Source organism: Polyodon spathula, chromosome 11 (genome assembly GCF_017654505.1).
Source record: "Polyodon spathula isolate WHYD16114869_AA chromosome 11, ASM1765450v1, whole genome shotgun sequence".
NCBI classification, from domain to species: domain Eukaryota; kingdom Metazoa; phylum Chordata; class Actinopteri; order Acipenseriformes; family Polyodontidae; genus Polyodon; species Polyodon spathula.
The window spans coordinates 25804972-25827270 of NC_054544.1; the positions used below are offsets into that span (position 1 = coordinate 25804972).

General features: G+C 40.0%; 2 protein-coding genes and 1 long non-coding RNA gene across 3 annotated transcripts; 2 read left to right on the plus strand and 1 right to left on the minus strand.

Annotated features, from left to right (window-relative positions):
* Positions 1-758: 758 nt before the first annotated feature.
* Positions 759-2974, plus strand: LOC121323274 (tubulin alpha-1A chain-like). Its single transcript, XM_041264243.1, has 4 exons — positions 759-857; positions 1057-1279; positions 1387-1535; positions 1854-2974. The coding sequence occupies exons 1-4, from the start codon at positions 855-857 to the stop codon at positions 2835-2837; spliced, it is 1359 nt and encodes a 452-aa protein (XP_041120177.1). The 5' UTR covers positions 759-854; the 3' UTR covers positions 2838-2974.
* Positions 2975-9510: 6536 nt separating this feature from the next.
* On the plus strand, positions 9511-13228 carry LOC121323276 (tubulin alpha chain-like). The gene is made up of 4 exons (XM_041264245.1): positions 9511-9609; positions 11096-11318; positions 11652-11800; positions 12071-13228. The coding sequence occupies exons 1-4, from the start codon at positions 9607-9609 to the stop codon at positions 13046-13048; spliced, it is 1353 nt and encodes a 450-aa protein (XP_041120179.1). The 5' UTR covers positions 9511-9606; the 3' UTR covers positions 13049-13228.
* Positions 13229-13319: 91 nt separating this feature from the next.
* On the minus strand, positions 13320-16221 carry LOC121323279. Its single transcript, XR_005951129.1, has 3 exons — positions 16146-16221; positions 14226-14264; positions 13320-13906 (listed from the first exon to the last, which is right to left on the minus strand). It is a non-coding gene; the product is annotated as an uncharacterized LOC121323279 (long non-coding RNA).
* Positions 16222-22299: the final 6078 nt, after the last annotated feature.

Consider the following 22299-nt stretch of genomic DNA (forward strand, 5'->3'; position numbering starts at 1 on the left):
AGGCAGCAATGACAGTGTGTAGTTAAGGGATGTAGTTAAGGAAAGGGAGAGCAGTGAACTGGAGACAAACAAATGCACAATCAACAGACTTGGTGATATGGGGGAAGAGACGATTGCTGCCAGGGTAATCACAAGCCGATCAAAAGCTAAACCATGAAATCCATAAGCAGTTGCCGTTGGTTTGTGTTGCCATGGATTAATCAAAAGGAAGAAAACAATTAATGCTGAAAGATAATCTGGCCGTCTTCTGACTAACACAACTTGATTCAGGGTGTAATCCATGTAAATTGGATGGCCCCTTCCTTTCATGACAAATCTAACAGTGGTGTGAATGCATTTGAGGGCTTGTACCAGAATATTTTCTACATAATTATTCTAATCATTTTTCTTTTTTGTCCTAGTGATATGGGTACTTATAATACCAGAAATAATGTGTAAACATTACATACATATTAGCAATGCAATGCAGTGAAAAAATAGCTTAGCAGTGAAGTGGTTGACTGTTTTCCAGATTGTACTGAGAATTAATTAAATTAAACTGAAGTTACAGTTGGTGAGGTTGAGGTGCTGTGTTTGTAGTTACTTCAGGCTGGCTTGGTGTGTTTGTTTTTTAGGAGGAGGGGGGTCGTTGTGTTGCAATTGCAGCACTATTGTTTCATTCATACTGTTTGTTTAATTCCTGGAGTAGGTCTATCCTGTTAAAAAAGAGACGGCTCTAGTTTCTAACAACAAACCGTGTTGCCGGGTTACCCTCACCTGCACTCCTATAAATACATGGGTCCTGCTGCAGCCTGCATCAACTCCTTCAGTTTCCGAATCCTAGACGTCGGCTTGAAGAGACAACCAGAAGCAAAATGGTAAGGAATCAAGATTTGTACAACTAATGGTTTTCTAGCTCGTGACCCAAGCGATCGTATGACCTACCTCTTAAGCCATTTCCCAGTGACTGGTTTATGAACTTTAAATTAGAAAACTTATGTAGCCAGTAGTTTAGCTTTTTAGTTTAGAACAAGAAAATATGGATTTTTTTAATGGCACTGCTCTGTTTATTCACAGCGTGAGTGTATCTCTATCCATGTTGGCCAAGCCGGAGTCCAGATGGGCAATGCCTGCTGGGAGCTCTACTGCCTGGAGCACGGGATCCAGCCTGATGGGCAGATGCCCAGCGACAAGACCATCGGAGGAGGAGATGATTCCTTCAACACCTTCTTCAGTGAAACTGGAGCTGGGAAACACGTCCCCAGAGCAGTCTTTGTGGATCTGGAACCCACTGTCGTTGGTAAGGAAAAAATAACTATAAACCATTAATCTGGTAGTGCTTCAGTATTGCTTATTGTTTTAGTTGTAAAATAATATATGACTTTTTTTTTTCTTTTCCATTCTCAGATGAGGTTCGCACTGGAACCTACCGTCAGTTGTTCCACCCTGAGCAGCTCATCACTGGCAAGGAGGACGCTGCTAACAACTACGCCCGCGGGCACTACACCATAGGCAAAGAGATCATCGACCTGGTGCTTGACAGGACTCGTAAACTGGTGAGACACCCTTTCCCTCTTTTCTCCCACTTACAACTTGTTAAGCAAACTTTCCTTTTTAACAGCACGGAGCAGGTAGATGGGCCGAGGTGACCATTGGTCAAAAGGCTCATTTAACCTCAATAATATTGTGAGCAACTTTTACTGATTTAGAAAAAAAAATACTAGATTCTCTGTTGTAAAACCCAAGTACGGATAAAGGTAAATATTCCTGATCTCACTGCATTAGTCTAGTGGCATTTCACAATGCAAAGCTCAGTTTGGAGTTCCTGAACTGTTGGCTTGATTATGACCTTGTACTGTTTGATTTTTTTCCAGGCAGACCAGTGCACAGGGCTTCAAGGCTTCCTCATCTTTCACAGCTTCGGTGGTGGTACTGGTTCTGGTTTCACCTCCCTGCTGATGGAACGCCTCTCTGTTGACTATGGCAAGAAGTCCAAACTGGAGTTTGCTGTCTACCCAGCTCCCCAGATCTCCACAGCTGTTGTTGAGCCCTACAACTCCATCCTGACCACCCACACCACCCTGGAGCACTCCGACTGTGCCTTCATGGTAGACAATGAGGCCATCTATGATATCTGCCGCAGGAACCTGGACATTGAGCGCCCAACCTACACCAATCTGAACCGTCTCATTGGTCAAATTGTCTCCTCCATCACCGCCTCCCTGCGTTTTGATGGTGCCCTGAATGTTGACCTGACAGAGTTCCAGACCAACCTGGTGCCCTACCCCCGTATCCACTTCCCCCTAGCCACCTACGCCCCAGTTATCTCAGCTGAGAAGGCCTACCATGAGCAGCTGTCGGTTGCTGAGATCACCAACGCCTGCTTTGAGCCGGCCAATCAGATGGTAAAATGTGACCCCCGTCACGGCAAGTACATGGCCTGCTGCATGCTGTACCGTGGAGACGTGGTGCCCAAAGATGTCAACTCTGCTATTGCCACCATCAAGACCAAGAGAACCATCCAGTTTGTTGACTGGTGCCCCACTGGCTTCAAGGTAGGCATCAACTACCAACCTCCCACAGTGGTGCCTGGAGGGGACCTGGCCAAGGTTCAGAGGGCCGTGTGCATGCTGAGCAACACCACCGCCATCGCTGAGGCCTGGGCCCGCCTGGACCACAAGTTTGACCTGATGTACGCCAAGCGTGCCTTCGTCCACTGGTACGTGGGGGAGGGTATGGAGGAAGGAGAGTTCTCTGAGGCCCGAGAGGACATGGCTGCCCTGGAGAAGGACTACGAAGAAGTGGGAACAGACAGCGTGGGAGACGAAGGGGAAGGGGAAGAAGGAGAGGAGTATTAAGAAATCTCCAGATGCCCATTAATATTTGCATTGAAACTAAACATTAATAGAAAAGCTTCAACTGAATGTTTGTATTTTTTAATAACTTCAATGTAACAATGCATTAGTGTTTTTTATAATAAAACATTAATAAATTGGTATTTTTCCTAATATTTTTTTATATAGACAACCTTTCCTTCAAAACTACGTGTAGCAATATTCTTTACGTTAACTTTTTAAATACTTTGACTAAAAAGGTAAAAAAAAAAAACACAAAAATTTGAAAATGTATTGGAGGCCGCCTCATTTGCAGAAAGTGACAGAGATAGTAAATTGGCCACTAACTTTTTCTTTCTGGCTAAGCCTCTGTGAACAGTGTTATCAGACTTGGTTCGCTCACAGTTTTGATAGATTGACTCAAACATAGGTAATCCACTCCACATACACATTCAAAAACATAAAAACCAAGAAGCCCTTCAAATAATGGATTTGCTGAACGTTTCTCAGTGCAATCCTTATTAACTTTAACCCCTTCAGTATGATTTAGCAAAACCCCTGTGCTTTCACTCAATAATGCAAAACCCCTGTGCTTTCATTCAATAATGCAAAACCCCTGTGCTTTCACTCAATAATGTATTTCATTTTTAAAATTAGCATTCTGAATCAATCTGGTCCAATTCACAGAAGGGTCAGAGGATACATACCACTGGTATTATTATAATCAGAAATAACTATAGCAGAACGATTAAGATATCATTAAAGTATCAGTAATGGCAACATAATGGTCCTGATACTGCAGCACACAGATACTGATATGTCAAAATAGAAAAAATGCATTTCCACTGTTGTTTCATTCTAACAATGCCTCAGTACCGTTGCAAGGGGAGTGGGGGTGGGAGACAGATAGCTCCATATTTTGTCGAGACCTAATACAATTATTGGTGCAGCAGCTGTATCATTATTCAGGCCCCCGGGCATGACAGCGACTCACCCACCTGCCGCCTGCTGGTCAGCTCTGATTCTCCCCTCCTTCTTGTGTTTATTGAACCCCATCTACTTCTATGACACGTAGGGAATCAAATATCCCTTTAGGACAGCGCTTTTATGTCTTAGGACAGTTTTACGTGGTTTAAACGCAGCTGACTCAGAGTTGGTCTGCCTGAAGATGACATACACTCCCAGGCAGACATCACAGATTAGTCTCCTTGGAAACAGGAAGTATACACATTCTGCTACATTTTCAATCAAGCAGGGCGGGTACTGGCCCAGACATGAAACAGGAGTGATCAGAGGCAAGAGGCAACTCGTACTAACACAAGTACACAGCAGAAATTCATACAGTTCAGTTCACATGATACACTAGGTATTGATCTCATACTGTTTGTATCCCTCCTATGTTTTGTTGTAAAATGCTATGCATACTGAAATAATATAGTAGAAACTTGCTCTGATAAAGCAAACTCCCATGTAAGATGAAAAAGCATGATAGAAATGCACCCTGCCCCCTTATAAAAGGTTACCATAGTAAAAGCCTGATAAAGCATTGGGAAAAGCATAGGAAAATGGCAAAACTGCCAAGCAAATTTATCATTGTAAACTTTTCTAAGGGCTAACATTGCCATTATTTCCTCGGCAGCGTTGAGCCTCAAATACTGGAGGCTGACAGATGCTAAAATCACACCATGTTTCTAATTTAACATTTAACACTTTTAAATGTTAAATTAGTTAAAAAAATTCGTTCGTTAATTTGTAGGCCAACTGCATAAAATATATCACTATTTATTGAATTGACATAGCGGTACTTATGTTGACATGCTTAATGGACACATTCTTACAGTATTTTCAATTGTAAACAATTCATCTCAGTTATGGTTTATGTTTTGATGATCCTTAACGATTCTATAAAGGTACATGAACATTAAGTTAACGAAATGCACAAATTAAGTTTAACAAACTTTTAAACATATTAGAACAATTTAATTACCTTAAACTACTAACTTACACAGATCGTATCTCCTGCATGCTTGCTTTGTATATGCCAGACTGTAATTAACCAGAGGGAAAACAATTGTGTTACATACCGGCTGTCAAAAAGCTGGTGTCACCAGCCCTTAAACAGAATGATTCAATTGGGACATTTATTTCTCCTTTTATCCCACTCAGACCCCTTACTTACATAAATATTAGTATGCTTATAAAGCTAATTTCAACCTCTTGAAAAATATACAAAAGACGTAATGATCAAACCAGTAACAGTACCCAAGATGTTATTTTTCATTGTACTAGTACTGGCTGTTTTGGGGTAAAATGAAGAAATATTATCCTATTCTATTTAGAGAAACAAAGATATTTATTAAGCAAGGGACCTGAATGAGGAAAACTGGGGACTAAATTCTGCAACTCTAATTGTTAAATAAAATAGCGAAGGGAAGGTTAATACTTTTATGCACACAGAGAATGAATAGCACATCACCATGGAGATGTGACACCCCCAGACACTCACTTTAGCTTAGGGTCTATGTTCATGCATTCAGAATCAAAGCAGCTTGGGCTCAGATAAATGGAAAAAGGCGGTGCTGTGTACGAAGGAATCAATTCAGTTTCTGCATCTGATAATCATTAAACATTCAAACACAATACATTCTCCATTAACAGTTACTGTGGCAACTAGAGGCACTGTGGTTCGTGGCCATGCCCAGGTCACAGTTGGATAGTTTTAATAATTAATGTGTTTCACTCCATCTGCCTGGATATCAAAGGGTAAGTGAAACTACTGCAGATGTCCCAAGTTCTTAATTACAATATTGTACCTAATATTGCATTACTATCAGCTCCTAACAACTGCTATCTGGGACTACATTAAGTTAAAGGTTACAGCTCTCACTTCCCATGGCCCACTCTCAGGAAATCTGAGAGCACTGTACTTACACTTCTTCATTACTGGCTGCAAGAAGTTATTCAAAAGACAAAGCTGCTGGCTGGGGTTAAAACAGGAAGTGCAGCACAAGATTTACATCAGCCTATAGAATTAAATAATTTTGCTTCATAAATTCAATTGAACCCTGCTAAATAATGCTACCTTAACATACCGAAATACATACAATATATACACATTTTAAAAAATTGGTGTGGTGACACTTGTGAACACTTACGATGGCTTACTTAAATCCATCGGCCAAAATGACGCATTTAATTTTGAATCAGGAAATGTTTTTTGTCATCGTAGAATGTTTACTTCATGGTCGTGCAGATTCTTCAATTCACATTACTTTGTGCACATCCCTTAATGTACTCATTTAAAATGACAAGTCACTACTTATATTTTTATTTTACATAAGCAAAAGGAACCCCATTATTCTCAAAACAACAAGAGCTATCTAACCTTTTTCTCTCATACAAAGCCTGTATTCCAGGATAGGATAAAATGGACCTTGGAAGATAGAGTACATTATCTCTATGCTGGTGCTCAATGGGACGCATTATCATTATTCAGGCATCAGCCTAATAGCCCTGATAAGTGACAGTCAACCAATGCAGGTGAAGGCACTTATTAAGCCCCTGAAAGGAGAAGCGCTGCAGAGATGGTGGGAGGGTTAGGGTTAGAAATATCACAGCAGGTTCAATGAGCTAGCTCTCACAAAAATGCAAAGATCGAGGCACATTTTTTGTACGTTTTACAAAACTTCCCTGCAAACTTTTCAAGAAATGTGTTATATTACCTTTGCAGTGTCCTATGTATTTGTAAACATTTTGCCAACTAATCTGAAATTGCACCACACATCACGGGTCATAAATCAACGGGGCAATACATTTCTCAACATTTACCCAAGACTGTTTGCCGGGAAAAAAATCAAATCTCTTGTAAGGATTACAGTGTATCCAGATCATGCAATCTCCTGCAACAATGAGGTTTTCCCACAACACACTGCTCATTTCAATCAGAGCACCAGCATTGTTATAGAAGGAGTATGAACAGGATATACATCGGCTGCATCCTTCTTATTTCCCCATTTTGTAATGGACAGGAAGTCTCCTTAGATTGTGATCCCATACAATGACTTCCCCCTTATTCATTCATGTTTTTTTTTTTTTTATCTGCAATCTCAGCCAAAAGTAAGTGCCATACTTTGACAGTCTGTTGTGAGTTAACACAACACCGATTAGCTGTGGACAGAGGGACAGTGTAATGTTCATCTACTGTCTGTTCATTTGTTTTCTTGACTTGTACATGCTTTACGATATGTGTGACAGGAAATGGTTTAAGTGGTGATGTCAGGCCAGAAGGAGGAACTGAAAACACAGGAAAGTACTGCAGGCAAAAGATGCGTGGTGCGCCGTTTATTTTCAATAACAAAAAAATAATAAATAAATATTTAAGCAAAAAGACACTGATCACAGAGCAGAAAATAAAGATTTTAAATAAAACAAATCACAAACACAAATATAGGTCAGGCTGGGCATTCGCCTTCACTGTTCCTATATCCTCTCTCTCTCTCTTTTTTTTTTTTTTTTTTTTCGCTTCTCCTCCATACACACACACAAATCTGAGAGCGTCGCAGGTTTATATACAGTGGCTGAGGGGTCGAACTAGGTAGTAATTATTCTGTTACCCCTCAGCCACAATCTGCACGAGTTTATTAATTGTGTGACTGCCAGATAGTTTAACAACGTACTAGCCGACAGCCACACATTACTATGAGGTTTTAAAAACACAACACGGCTCTCACCGTCATAAATACAATAACAAAAACAACGCGGCTACGCTGTCATTTAAACAAATCCAATACAATAAATCATAAAACAAACAAATACAAAATAACACAGCGGCAGAGGGGAAAACCCTGTTCTAAAATAAACAAATACCTTTAAATAGGAAGGCTTTCCTACCACCCTGCTACACGGTGTTTATTCCACATTATACAGAAAACTACACTTAATGTATCTTGGAACTGTCTGTTAAATTTCTCTATTGAGAACAAGCAAGATAAAAAGTTGCAGCACAAAATGTATTATTATATAGATATGTATATCTTCAGTTATGGTGTGGATTATACAATTAAAATTCAAACGTGATGGTAACATTTTAGTATTTTGAGCATTTCCCCTTTTTTATGATGCAGCTCAAATGTATTTCTCTTTTACTGCTCAAAAAAAACTATAGGTTTATGCTTTAATTTAATATCACAAATGGGTTAATATGAAATTGCCTAATTCATAGCCTGTATAATTCAATTTAATCCAGGGAAAGTCTATCCTAAAATATGTTATTGGCCCGACTTGTCAATATTTATTGGCCAGGATAAATGAAACTTCCTACCAACCCCCAACAAGCTGCTCTGATATGCACATGTGGACTACCACCCATGTATTTTGCACAATGCAGGGAAGAGATGAGTCATCAACAATCCCCTTTGTTTCTCCTCAGGCCTACCAAGCCAAGTCTATCATAAGAACATAAGAAAGTTTACAAACGAGAGGAGGCCATTCAGCCCATCTTGCTCGTTTGGTTGTTAGTAGCTTATTGATCCCAGAATCTCGTTAAGCAGCTTCTTGAAAGATCTCAGGTCAACGTCAACTTTAATGTGTCAACTTCAACATTATTGGGGAGTTGGTTCCAGACCCTCACCATTCTCTGTGTAAAAAAGTGCTTCATATTATCTGTTCTGAATGCCCCTTTATCTAATCTCCATTGGTGACCCCTGGTCCTTGTTTCTTTTTTCAGGTCAAAAAAGTCCCTTGGGTCGACATTGTCAATACCTTTTAAAATTTTGAATGCTTGAATCAGATTGCCACGTAGTCTTCTTTGTTTGAGACTGAATAGATTCAATTCTTTTAGCTTGTCTGCATATGACATATGCTATTTAAACCCGGAATAATTCTGGTCGCTTTTCTTTGCACTCTTTCTAGAGCAGCAATATCCTCAATAGTGCAATATCATTGCACTTTGAGTAAACAGCCCCATTAACAGTCTGACAGTGTCTTGTCTCTGTAGAACACCACATTCCGACATTTGAATTGTTCCGACAAAACCCATTATCTGGGTATAAAATTGTGAGTCTGCAAGCACTCTCACCACCAGCAGGAGGAAGAGATATCCTTACACACCACAAGCAGAACAAAGAAAGCAAGGAAACCATTCCCCTCCCCCCCGTGGTGGAGGAATACAAAACAAAGAGAAAGCAGAAATGGAAAGCACATTCCATATCTATAAAGACATTAATAATTTCATTCACAACAATAATCTCCACATCAGGAATTATAGACCCTTATATTAAGAAATGAAAACACCTTTTTAGGTTCATTACAAATTTGAACTGTTCTCCTTCTCAAAAATGGTGAATATGGCCACAGGATAAAAGGGCAACACCCAGATGATGCAATCGAGCAGGATACACTGAAAATGCTGTGCTGTAAACTGATATTCACATCAGGCTCAGAGGAGTCAATGTATTGGTATATGTATTAATATATTTCGTTATCTAAGCACTAAGATAGTTATGCCTACTACATGAATCTTTTTGGGGGCCTGGGGCTCAATTAAAGCTGCATATGTGTCTTTGTGTGAGCGGGCTGTGGGGGAGTTAAGCTGTTGTTCAGTTGAGTCTGTCTAGGGAGGTGTGTTCTAATTCCTGTACTAGTTGCTGCTCCCGCCAGCAGAGCCTGTTTCTCAGTAACCCCACCCCCCACCCCCCCACTCTGCTATAAAACACAAGGTTCAGCCCCAGCCCTGCACCATTATCTTCTCTTTCCGAATCCTTAACGTCGGCCTGAAGGAACAAACAAACTCAAAATGGTGAGTTCATACACAATTTTATTTTTCAAATCTATGGCTATGCTTTATCTAATAGCATGGTAGTTTGTGATGCTAAAAAACAGGTTATCCTGATTTTGTAGGCTTTTTGTTAGAGCCAAGGCCCAGTAATGAGATACAGGAAAAAGGAGACAAAGAGATGAATTCAAAAACATTTTTGGAGGGAAAAAGAATAGTGAATAGGACCCCTTTTTTAATTAAATCATCTAATTGTATTTCACAAATCATTTCCCAGCAAATATAAAATACTTTTTTTTCCTTTTCCTGTGGGCAGGGAGCCAGTTTTCTCTGCAGTATGACTTCATACCTGAAATAATTAGTATTTCTGATATATTTTTAACAATAAATAAATAAATAGTATAAATAATATAGCTTCAAGGTATAAAACATATATAATGTTTTATATTTGGTCTATGTGGCTGTACATGTCCTTGCTCTAGCTGCTTTGAGAGCTATTGTCCTCATCGGCTGCAGTACCAAGATGCCGGGTTGCTGAAGCTTGCTCAAGTGAAAGGGTCTTTAGTGAATACGCTAGGGAGACGATAGAAACACTTTCATTCAGCAAGGCCACTTCTGCTTCATTATGAAGACACCATTTAAAAGCATATTTATTTGATTATTCTTTATAATCCATTTTTGCAATTACCGTGTGGCATAGGTAATATAACATTAATGATGCTATTGTATGTTTTTTAAAATATTAAGTTTGGTGTAAAATTTAAGTTTCTAATATCTATTAAAAATGTATGACCCATCTATTACAAACATCAGAAAATGCAATATTAGTAGGGCGTGGAGCAATTAGATTATCACAGAGGCTAAAGCAGAGTTCACATTTTTAATTCTTAGTTTAGTTATATTTATTTTATGCTTAGCTATATTTTTTAATATGTATATAACCTAGTAAGGAAATGTTCTTTGCCTAATAAATAGATAAGGCTTGCCGCTATGCTGTAACCGACATAACGGCCCTTGCATTTTTTAAAAAAATGATCTGGCCCAATAGCTTTGAATCTGCAGTGACGTTTTAGCCCGCCTTCTCCTCCTCCCCCTTCTCCTCTCCCGCCTTGCAGCTGTAACACCCTTTCAGACAGTCAATGGCAACTGCCACGCAGCCTCACTTGACCGCAGACAGCTGCCAGAGGTCCTTTCTCTGCTGAAAGGCATTTTCCTGGGACACACCTATCTCATCATTCTATTCAAATAAATTATTAAATTATTTCTTATAATACTCAAGTAATGCAGTTGCCTTGCTTTTTTAAATTGTACTTATTTCAAATATATTTAGCTAATTAATTAGACATTTTAGAACATTTTGAAATGTTGTAATTATATTTAATTTACTATTTAGACAGACTGGGAGATGTGTGTGCGTGTGTGTGTGTGTATATATATATATATATATATACACACAATGGTTTTCACTGTAAAACCTGCCCTTAAATGTGACCATGTTCTTTCTCTCCAGCGTGAGTGTATCTCCATCCATGTTGGCCAAGCCGGAGTCCAGATGGGCAATGCCTGCTGGGAGCTCTACTGCCTGGAGCACGGGATCCAGCCTGATGGGCAGATGCCCAGCGACAAGACCATCGGAGGAGGAGATGATTCCTTCAACACCTTCTTCAGTGAGACTGGAGCTGGGAAACATGTCCCCAGAGCAGTCTTTGTGGATCTGGAGCCCACTGTGATTGGTAAGGCTTTGTACCTTGAACAAAATGGCTTAATTGTTCAAACTTGAGGCATTCAAAACCCCAGAATTTTTTTTTTAAATACTTCAGCAATAAAACAGTTCCACAAATTTAGCACAGGTATTAAGAGGCCATTTCTCAGATCAATAAAATAGATCCCATTGTCTCTTATAACTACAAATATTCAATTCCATTATTATTGTAAACCTATTAATTTGTAGCTGTTTTCACAATCTTCAAACCCCATTTCAAGCAGTAGCCATTTCCTATTGTTAGCTACCTGATGAACTTTACACTTCCCTGGTTAACAACTGACTTCCTTCTTTCCAATCTCAGATGAGGTTCGCACAGGAACCTATCGTCAGATGTTCCACCCTGAGCAGCTCATCACTGGCAAGGAGGATGCTGCTAACAACTACGCCCGCGGGCACTACACCATTGGCAAGGAGATCATCGACCTGGTGCTTGATAGAACCCGCAAACTGGTGAGATTTCTTCTACATCTCTTACATGTTTTATTTCTCTGCTCTCCTATTTATACGTATTTATAATTTAGTGGAGATTATAGTTTATTTTACCGCTTTAGTTTTTAATTTAAGATACAAATTATTTTCTGAACTAAGTTGAAACACCCTGAACTTTTTTCACAAATACCAGCACATCTGTACTACTTTCTGGCTACTACCAAAGTCTGGTTAAGACCCACACTTCACTTACTCCACATTTTGTGACTATGTTGTGTTTTTTTTTTCCAGGCTGACCAGTGCACAGGTCTCCAAGGCTTCCTCATCTTCCACAGCTTCGGTGGTGGTACCGGTTCTGGTTTCACCTCCCTGCTGATGGAACGCCTCTCTGTTGACTACGGCAAGAAGTCCAAACTGGAGTTTGCTGTCTACCCAGCTCCCCAGGTCTCCACAGCAGTCGTTGAGCCCTACAACTCCATCCTGACCACTCACACCACCCTGGAGCACTCCGACTGTGCCTTCATGGTAGACAATGAGGCCATCTATGATATCTGCCGCAGGAACCTGGACATCGAGCGTCCAACCTACACCAACCTGAACCGTCTCATTGGTCAAATTGTCTCCTCCATCACCGCCTCCCTGCGTTTTGATGGTGCCCTGAATGTTGACCTGACAGAGTTCCAGACCAACTTGGTGCCCTACCCCCGTATCCACTTCCCCCTGGCCACCTACGCCCCAGTTATCTCAGCTGAGAAGGCCTACCATGAGCAGCTGTCGGTTGCCGAGATCACCAACGCCTGCTTTGAGCCGGCCAACCAGCTAGTGAAATGTGACCCCCGTCACGGCAAGTACATGGCCTGCTGCCTGCTGTACCGTGGAGACGTGGTGCCCAAAGATGTCAACTCTGCTATTGCCACCATCAAGACCAAGAGAACCATCCAGTTTGTGGACTGGTGCCCCACTGGCTTCAAGGTGGGCATCAACTACCAGCCTCCCACAGTGGTGCCCGGAGGTGACCTAGCCAAGGTTCAGAGGGCCGTGTGCATGCTGAGCAACACCACCGCCATCGCTGAGGCCTGGGCCCGCCTGGACCACAAGTTCGACCTGATGTACGCCAAGCGAGCCTTCGTCCACTGGTACGTGGGGGAGGGTATGGAGGAAGGAGAGTTCTCTGAGGCCCGAGAGGACATGGCTGCCCTGGAGAAGGACTACGAAGAGGTTGGAACAGACAGCGTGGGAGATGAGGACGAGGAAGGAGAGGAGTATTAAGACGAAGAAAAGTATCCAGATTTGCTTTAGTGCTATGAAACCTATAGTACAATAGTACTGACAAAATATTTGTATTTGATGGTAATTGTGTTACAATAAGCCATGGTCACAAAACTTACAAATATTTACTGTTTTCACCAGTGTAGTAAAGTCTGGATAATAAAATACAGTGATACACAATGCAATATTTGTTTGTACTTTCTTAAAAATTGTTTTATTGTACATTCCATCAACAGCTATTCTAACAAAACAAATTAAATAATTCTGTGTCACCAACTAACATTCCAATATTTTCCAGTATTATCTAAGACTTTGTTCAAATCAAATGATTAGAATAATGTTATTAGAGGACACAGCACACTTGATATCTGTAAGGCTGGAACAATATCTCATTTTTTATCATCGAAGCCTACTTCATCATCTATGTCCTTAAAGTCACCAAAACTAACAGAAGTAATAGTTACTGATATATTGAATAGCTACTAAATTATTGACAACTATTACATCATTAAATTACATCAGATTATACATAACTCCTCTAAGAAAATGTCTTGCCTTATTTTCAACTTGGTTGGTGCCAAGTGGTGGTAAAAGCACAGAAATAATCCATTGAATAATTGAACAAGTAATGGATGGTTCATCTTCGGCAACAAAAACATAACTTATTTACAAAAAACAGTCCTCTATCTTAGTTTTCTCTTCTTATATTTAGTTTTTCTTAAACAGGACAGCATCCACATTCTTTGTGTATAAAGAGGAACGGAGCTTGTTTCCAATCTGCCCAGCCTTGCTGAACTTGTTTGCCGGGGACTCGTGTTGCTGGGATGCTTAAGATGCTTCTGGCCAAGCGGGCTACATCTGGAAAGCGATATTTGTTTTTGTTTTCCACCATTCATGTATGTGTAATGGTATAATATTAACCCGAATACAATTACCTATGTTTTTTTTTAACAAGATGCAAATGCGCATAGAGAAAACTCAAGCAGGCACAGGAAACTGTGTCAAAAGTAACATAAAAAAAGAAAATCCACATGCTTGACCACTGATGGTGATCAGTGATACAATCGATCAATGCATCACCCCAGCCTTGGATATCTGAAGCATTTACTGACACAACAAGACATACAATACACATACATGATCCAGACAGATAGAGTTGAATTAAAAATAAACTTACTTCATGCATGATCTTTAGCACACTTCAATCTGGGTGACTCTAAAACACATGAACAAAAGGAAATTTACAAACTAGAGGAAGCTATTTCTTCCATCTAAGTCTGGCCGTTCCCAGTAGCTGATTGATCTCAGAAATGTGTCAAGTTGGGTATTAAAGTATACCAGTGATTCTGCCTCTATAAGATGACCAGGCAGCCTACTGCACACCCTCACCACTCTCTGTCTAACTCCATTTAATTTCCAACTGTGTCCTCTGGTCGTGGCTTCTGTACTGCTTAAAGTAATGATTAAGGTTAACTATGTAGACTCCTTTTAAGATTTTAAAGACCTTGAGTCATATTCCTATAATTCCTCATTGTTTCAGGCTAAACAGGTTCAGTTCTTTCAACCTATCTGAAAATAACTGAAAAGTTACTAATGTGATGAGGCCATTCAGTCCATTAATGAATGTCTGGTTCCTATCTCATTGATACTAGAAAACAATTGATCTTAGGAACAATGGTCAGGGTAGTTTGAGGTGTCTTGTATCGCATAGCATCCTATACAATAGTTTTGAGGTGTCTATTATATATATATATATATATATATATATATATATATATATATATATATATATATATATATATATATATATATATATATACACACACACACACACACACACACACACACACACACACACAGACACTGAGTGTACAAAACATTAGGAACACCTTCCTAATATTGAGTTGCACCCCCTTTTGCCCTCAGAACAGCCTCAATTCGTCGGGGCATGGACTCTACAAGGTGTCGAAAGCGTTCTACAGGGATGGTGGTCCATGTTGACTCCAATGCTTCCCACAGTTGTGTCAAGTTGGCTGGTAGTGGATCTTTACTCCGAATAGCTTGTTCCATCTCATCCCACAGATGCTCAATTGGATTGAGATCTGGTGACTGGGCAGGCCACTGCAGTAAGTTGAATTCACTGTCATGTTCGTGGAACCATTCCTGTTGTGGCATGGGGCATTATCCTGCTGAAAAAATCCATTAGCAGATAGATACACTGCTGCCATGAAGGGATGCACCTGATTGGCAATGATATTCAGATATCTTGTGGCATTCAAACGTTGCTCCACTTTTATCAAGGGGCTCAATGTGTGCCATGAAAACCACCCCACACCATCACACCACCACCACTAGCCTGCAATGTTGACACGTGGCATGATTGATGCATGTACTCATGTGGTTTTCTCCATACCCTAGTCCCCCCATCAGTGTGAAACAGCAGGAATGGGATTCATCAGACCAAGCAATGTTTTTCCAATCATCCAGTGTCCAGTGTTTTCGTTCCTTAGCTCACTGCAACTGCAGTGTTTTGCTGAAAGAAGTGGAACTCTGTTAGGTCATCGGCTGCCAGACCCCATTTGTGTCAAGGTACGATGAGTTGTGCATTCTTTTATGGGTCTTTTGGCACCAGTGTTGTACTGAACTGTCAGTTGACTAACTATAGCCAGTCTGTTGCTCTGCACAATTCGTGTCAGCCTCCTTTGGCCTCTTTCATCAATGGTGGTGGACCATCCTTGATACATACGGGAAACTGTTGAGTGTGAAAAACCCAGCAGCATTGCAGTTCTTGACACACTCAAACCGGCACACCTGGCACCTACTACTATACCCCATTCAAAGGCACTTAAATCTTTTGTCTTGTCCATTTACTCTCTGAATGGCACTCATACACAATCCATGTCTCAGTTGTGAAGGCTTAAAAATCCTTCTTAACCTCTCTCACTCAGTGTGTGTGTGTGTGTGTGTGTGTGTGTGTGTGTGTGTGTGTGTGTGTGTGTGTGTGTGTGTGTATATATATATATATATATATATTTCTTAAGAGGTGGTCTGTGTTGACTAAAATCCTATCCTGACAATATCCTTCCATACTAAATACCTTTTTTTGCAAGGATTCCACTTTAATTGGCTTGATAGCCTGGAACTCGTCACCAGAAGCTGCATGTAATATCCTGATACACACCAAAGAGAAGAAAGAAGAGCAGGAAATTAGAAGAATTATAAAGTCTTCTCTCCTAAGATGTACTGCCATCTACTGGTCCATAAGCAGCTGGCATCTTTGGGGCTTATCTGCAGAAACAGTTTTGTGTCTTCTACCTGAATATTGGTTTCATTCCACTAACGTTATTAAAATGGTGAGAAACCGGTTCATTATATTACTTAGACACCGAATAGCCCCCCATTTAGTCTGATCCTGGGAGACATTTAGGAAAAGATATAACTGTTGCAGATTAACCGAGTGGTATGTGCTGGTTCTAATTAAATATGTAGAAGGTGGAAAATATTTTTCCCAAAGATTTGAGGCACTGCTAATAAATACATAGTGTTCAAAAATTTAGAAACAACAGGACTAGGGGTGTAGATTGTATTTCCCATGTTTTCTCATGCAGACCTTTTACTTACTAAATAAGCTGGTATATGAATAGATCACCGTCTCTTTAAAAATATGCTAAATATTTGAATGAGCAAGTCGTCTCACAAGTAGAATGGTACCCCGATGTTTTTGATGTTTCATTCTGTTGAATTAATTGAATTATGAAGTTACATTAAACAGTTGGGTGTCATGTGGGGTTGTGTATTATAAAGCCAAGATAATGATCAGGAACAACATCTTATAACAAATGATTAAGAAAAGTTTGACACAAGTCAGACAAACAGTAGCTCTTAACTCCTCCAAAAGCAGGTTACAATGGCCTAGACTCTGATATCCACAGGAACTTGTGTTAAAGAATCTCCAAAACAAGCTGAGATTTCAAATGTAAATGTGGTGTCTGGTATGAACAAAACCTGCTGCATAACCTGCTATGGATAAGGTATGCCAAGGATTTTTATTTTTATTTTTCACTTGCCTTACCTTCCCCAGGGATTAGCAACGCCAGTGCAAAATAGTGAATGTTTTCTTCCATGTACATAGATTCACTATATATGTCATGATATCTGCTAGTATACTAGGTTGAAGAAATCGGTTTGCAAACCATACTTGCACCTCCTGGGTCATTGTAGGTGTAGAGTGAAATTGTCCCAGCCCTTTCAGGGCCTTCTTTCCTGTTTGTAACTAACCAGCAGCTTCCCCTGATCATTGATATGCTACAACTACTATGATATGTATTATTAAAAAAACTGTTTTCCGTCAATCATAAGGAGCTTGGTAAAATGAAGTCTTATAATTATCCCAATGAAATGTTATTAATAGGTTTTGGATAACACTTTAACTGATGTGTCTGTGGGTCATGGACATGTACTAGGAGTGCTGAATGTTGTTTGTAACGTATGCTTGGCCATGTATTGAAGACTTGCATCCATGTTACATCGGTTTCAAGGTGGTGTTATATATTTTAGCCTTTATGAGGGTGTTATGAATGCTACATACAGTAAAATGTTCATTTTAGTACTACTGTATAATTAAAAAACACTCTTTGCACCTGGCTTATAGATGTATTTTGTTCAATTAAACAATTTAGCATATGTATTGTTATCAATAACCACCTCTCTTGAAACTAGCTATGGTGATGAGGATGGTTGGAAGCAAAAACTGTAAATCTACCACTATGGAAGTGGAGATTTTGGTACAAGCAGTACTTGTAACACTTGAAGACGTGTTACAAGCTCGAAATACATCCCCAGGACAAATGATTAAATACGGAATGTGCGGTGGCTTCTTAATAAACAAATGTACCACTTCAGAGTTTGTAATAGGTTGCTTATACATTACGACACATCATCCAGTTACTGTGCTTCGCATATTAGTTCAACTTCTTATTTCGTATAGAATAATTCCAGGCTGTGACAAGGTAGCTGAGTGGATACAGGTGCAGAGGTGATGCAGTGCAGGAATGAAGCAAACAGAGACTTTTAATCTGGTTTGGAAAGGGGGTACTTTATTTTGTAATCCCAGGTCTGGTGACCTGTAAAAATTATAAAAAAAACGGGTTTTGCAGACCCAAACAATAATGAAACCACATGTATCTGCCCCACAATAACACAGTGCCTATAGGAAGCATTCACTCCCCTTGGATGTTTTCACAGTTTGTTGTGTTACAACCTAAAATCTTCATGCATTTAAACAGGGTTTTTTTCCCTTTGATTTACACAACCTACTCATCACTTTTAAATTGTGAAAAAATGGGGGGGGGAGGGGGATAAATCAATTAAAAATAAAAACCTGAAAAGTCTTCATTAGATAAGTATTCACCCCCTTTGCAATGCCACTTCTAAATAAGCTCAGGTGCAACCAATTGCCTTCAGTATTCATCAGTGGTGTAGTGCTATTTTTATAAGTGAGGGGTCGCCATTATCTACCCCCCCTAACCCGTTTCCCCACCACAGTTTATCACACCACATCGCAGTACATCACAGTAGTTACCATATTTGAAAGGGCTACATTTACCAATTCAATTGGGTTTTGAGGTATTATTTTAAAGCAATAATATACAAGGCTACACCAACAGCCATTTATATTCAATATAAAAAAATAAAAAAAAAATACTTACTTTCATAACACGTTTCCTATGCTTATCCGCTATTAAACCGCATTTTAATGTACAAATTAAGATAAATTATATTAACTCACCAAAGGCCCCTGCTACATGTGCTTCCACAGCAGGTCTCTTGGGGTCAGATAAGCCTGTGCCACTCTTGTTTGTGTCATTGGCTGAGTGGTGGTGACTCAGCAAACAAGTAGTGACGTACGGTTTGGGATCCCATTTTGAAAGTGGTGGTCCGTGTAGTTTCAGAAACATGGGGGCAGATACTTGAATAAGAAGTTTTGTGTGCAAAGGTGAAATTATTAAATTCATCAGGCTAAATCCTCATTCACATTCAGCTGAGCTGCATGGAATTAATTTCACACAGCTAAGCAATGCCTGGACCTCCCTCAGATTTTTACGTCCTTGTGCATCAATATAATCTCTGTAGGCATTTACAGTTGTTGTTGTTGGCACTTTAAAGCTCCTGCATAGAGACCTCACTTGTGGTTCACCATAAACTGCATAAAGTTCCTCAGGCCAGTGATCACAGTCCAGAACACCCAATTCTTCCATCAGTGACCGGTATTTTTTTTTTCACCATCAGATACAGCTTGTCCAGTCCAGCGGTGTGATGAGGTCGCAGTGAACATTCGACGGGTTAAGTTGTTGACTATGCTAGTCAGGAACTGTTGACGGTTGATGACAATTATTTTGCTGTTGTCAGTCAGGGATATAGCTCCAAATTTTTCCTCCCTAATGGCAACTTCTGCCTCAAGTTTTTGTTCCAGGTCGTTCCTTGAGCGCTTCTATGAAACAAATAATACGGCGAATGAGTTTGTCTGCTTGCACAATTGTAGTGTCTTGTTTCTGCAGACACACAGAAAGAAGGGAAAATTCAAATAAGGTATCATACATCAGCGCTGTTTTGATAATAGCCTCCTAAGCAGTCCATCATATGTCTTTCTGTCAACCGGTGTCCTCCCTACGTCATTCATTGCATTTTGAAAATGATCACAAAGGGTGTCATAACTGTTCCACACCACGAAGACTGTCAAAAAAGAACTAGAAACACACATAGTTCTAAGTACACGGCCAATTTTGGTTATTTGTTGATATAATTGTGCAACACACTCCAGTTCTTGTTGATTTTGGGGAGATCGACTCTATACACAACAGTTTGTCCATAAATAACTGAAAATTATTGATGCCCTTAGTTTTGGAGATATAATCCCCTACTGCCAACTCCTGTTTGATTCAAGCAATGCCAAACAATGACATCTGGATACTTTTCAGTGATTCTCTGGGCTATACCAAGCATGACACTTGCCCCGTCACTTGTAAAGGCCACCAGGTGTTGTTTCAAATAGTTATCACAGAATCCGTATTTATCCAAGCACTTGAACAGTTGCTCGAACACGGTGTCCGCCTTTTGATCTGCTAATTCCATCAAATGAAGGAACATGAAATGAGGCTCCTTGTTTTTGTTACTTTCACACTTTAGATAAACAATAAGTGCTGACTTGCTACTCAGACTTGTTGATTCGTCAGTGCTCACAAAGATGTTGTAGTTGGTATGGGCAAGAAGCTGACAGATTTTCTTTCTCATTTCAGAAGCTATGTGGTCAGTTATTTTTGTAGCGCTGTATAGCGAATGTAAACCAACTCCAATATCAACTCCGTTAATCTTCTGAAGCTCTAATAAACTGAAGTAGTCAGAGATGGGCCTGTCAGTTTTTGCAAGGTAATATGCAGACCGAAAAACAGCTAGAGTGCTATCAAACTTCAATGCATTCCACTCGTCGCATATTTTCCTTTGACTTTACCTGTAATCTATTTGCAGTAGTATGTGCCTTTGACTGTTGGTGCTGCAGAATTTTCTTTCGTAATGATTTCAATTGGGCTGTTCAGTCTGATCCACTGAACGAAACTTTAAATGAGCACCATTCACTTGAAATGCTGACACCCTGTACATTCTTAAAAGCACTGAGACTCCCGATTTTTATGCAGATATTGCAACCAAGCTTACCATAACTGCAACCAATCCAAGGACAAACCTGTTTCACCTGCCACATTTCAGCAGTCCAAACGGCAGACCATGCCGGACATGAGGATTCATCACTTGTTTGGTTCCTATCCTCAGAAAAATCACATCCATCGCTTTTCACTGAGGCTGTGATAGGAGTCCCGATTTTTTCTTGATCGGTATACTCCTTATTGAAAAAGGAATCTATAGTTTCTTGCTTCCCTGCTTATTTCTGTTTTCACAATCGTCGTGAATGTATGTTTACATTCGGTTTCCAGCTATAAACAAATGTGTCAGTAATCTGACTGGGGGACTAGTCGAAAATAAATAACATCACTTATAAAATTATACACTACCTTCATATTTCAAAAACAATAATATCAATGAATCTAAGAATGTCTATGTGAATCAAATAAAATAATATTGAAATTATTGTTCATTGTTATTAATCATATTATGCGTAACACCACGTAACAACACCCTACCAGCACTACACCACTGGAATTCACACAATAAGTTAAATGGTGTCCATCTGTGTGCAATAAAAGTGGTTCACATGATTTCAGATTAAATACATCTGTCTCTGTAAAGTCCAACAGCTGGGTAGTGTATTCAAAGCAAAGACACTACCACGAAGAGAGGGATAAAGTTATGGAAAGGCATAGACCAAGGGAAGGATATAAAAAGATTTCAAAGGCATGGAATATCCCTTGGAGCACAGTAAAGCTGATCATTAAGAAGTGGAAGGTATATGGCACCACCTAGAATCTGTTTAGAGCAGGCCGTCCTCCCAAACTGAGCAGCCAGGTAAGAAGGGTATTGGTCAGAGAAGCCACCAAGAGGCCAATGACAACTCCGAGACCTCAACGTTCCATGGCTGAGATGAGAGAAACTGTCCATGTGTCAACAATAGCTCAGATACTCCACAAATCTGGCCTGTATGGAAGAGTGGCAAGAAGGAAACCATTTCTGAAAAAAGCCCATGTAAAAGCCCACTTTGGATTTGCAAAAAGGCATTTGGGAGACTGAAAAGATGTGGCAAAAGATTCTGTGGTCCGATGAAACAAAAATTGAACTATTTGTCCTAAATGCAAAGGGTTATGTCTGGCGCAAGCCCAACACAGCACATCACCCAGGTAACACCATCCCTACCGTGAAGCTTGGTGGTGGCAGCATCATGCTATGGGGATACTTTTCATTGGCAGGGACTAAGAAGCTTATCAGGGTAGAGGGCAAAATGGATGGAGCTAAATACAGGCAAATCCTTTAGGAAAATCTACTTTAGTCTGCAAAAGACCCAAGACTGGGGCAGAGATTCACCTTTCAGCAGGACAATAACCCCAAGCACACAACCAAAACGACACTGGAGTGGCTTAAAAACAAGAAAGTGAATGTCCTAGAGTGGCCCTGTCAAAGCCCAAACTTGAATCTGATTGAGAATCTGTGGCAAGGCTTGAAGATTTCTGTCCATCAGCAATCCCCATCCAACTTGACAGAGCTTCAACAATTTTGCCAAGAAGAATGGATGAATATTGCACAATCCA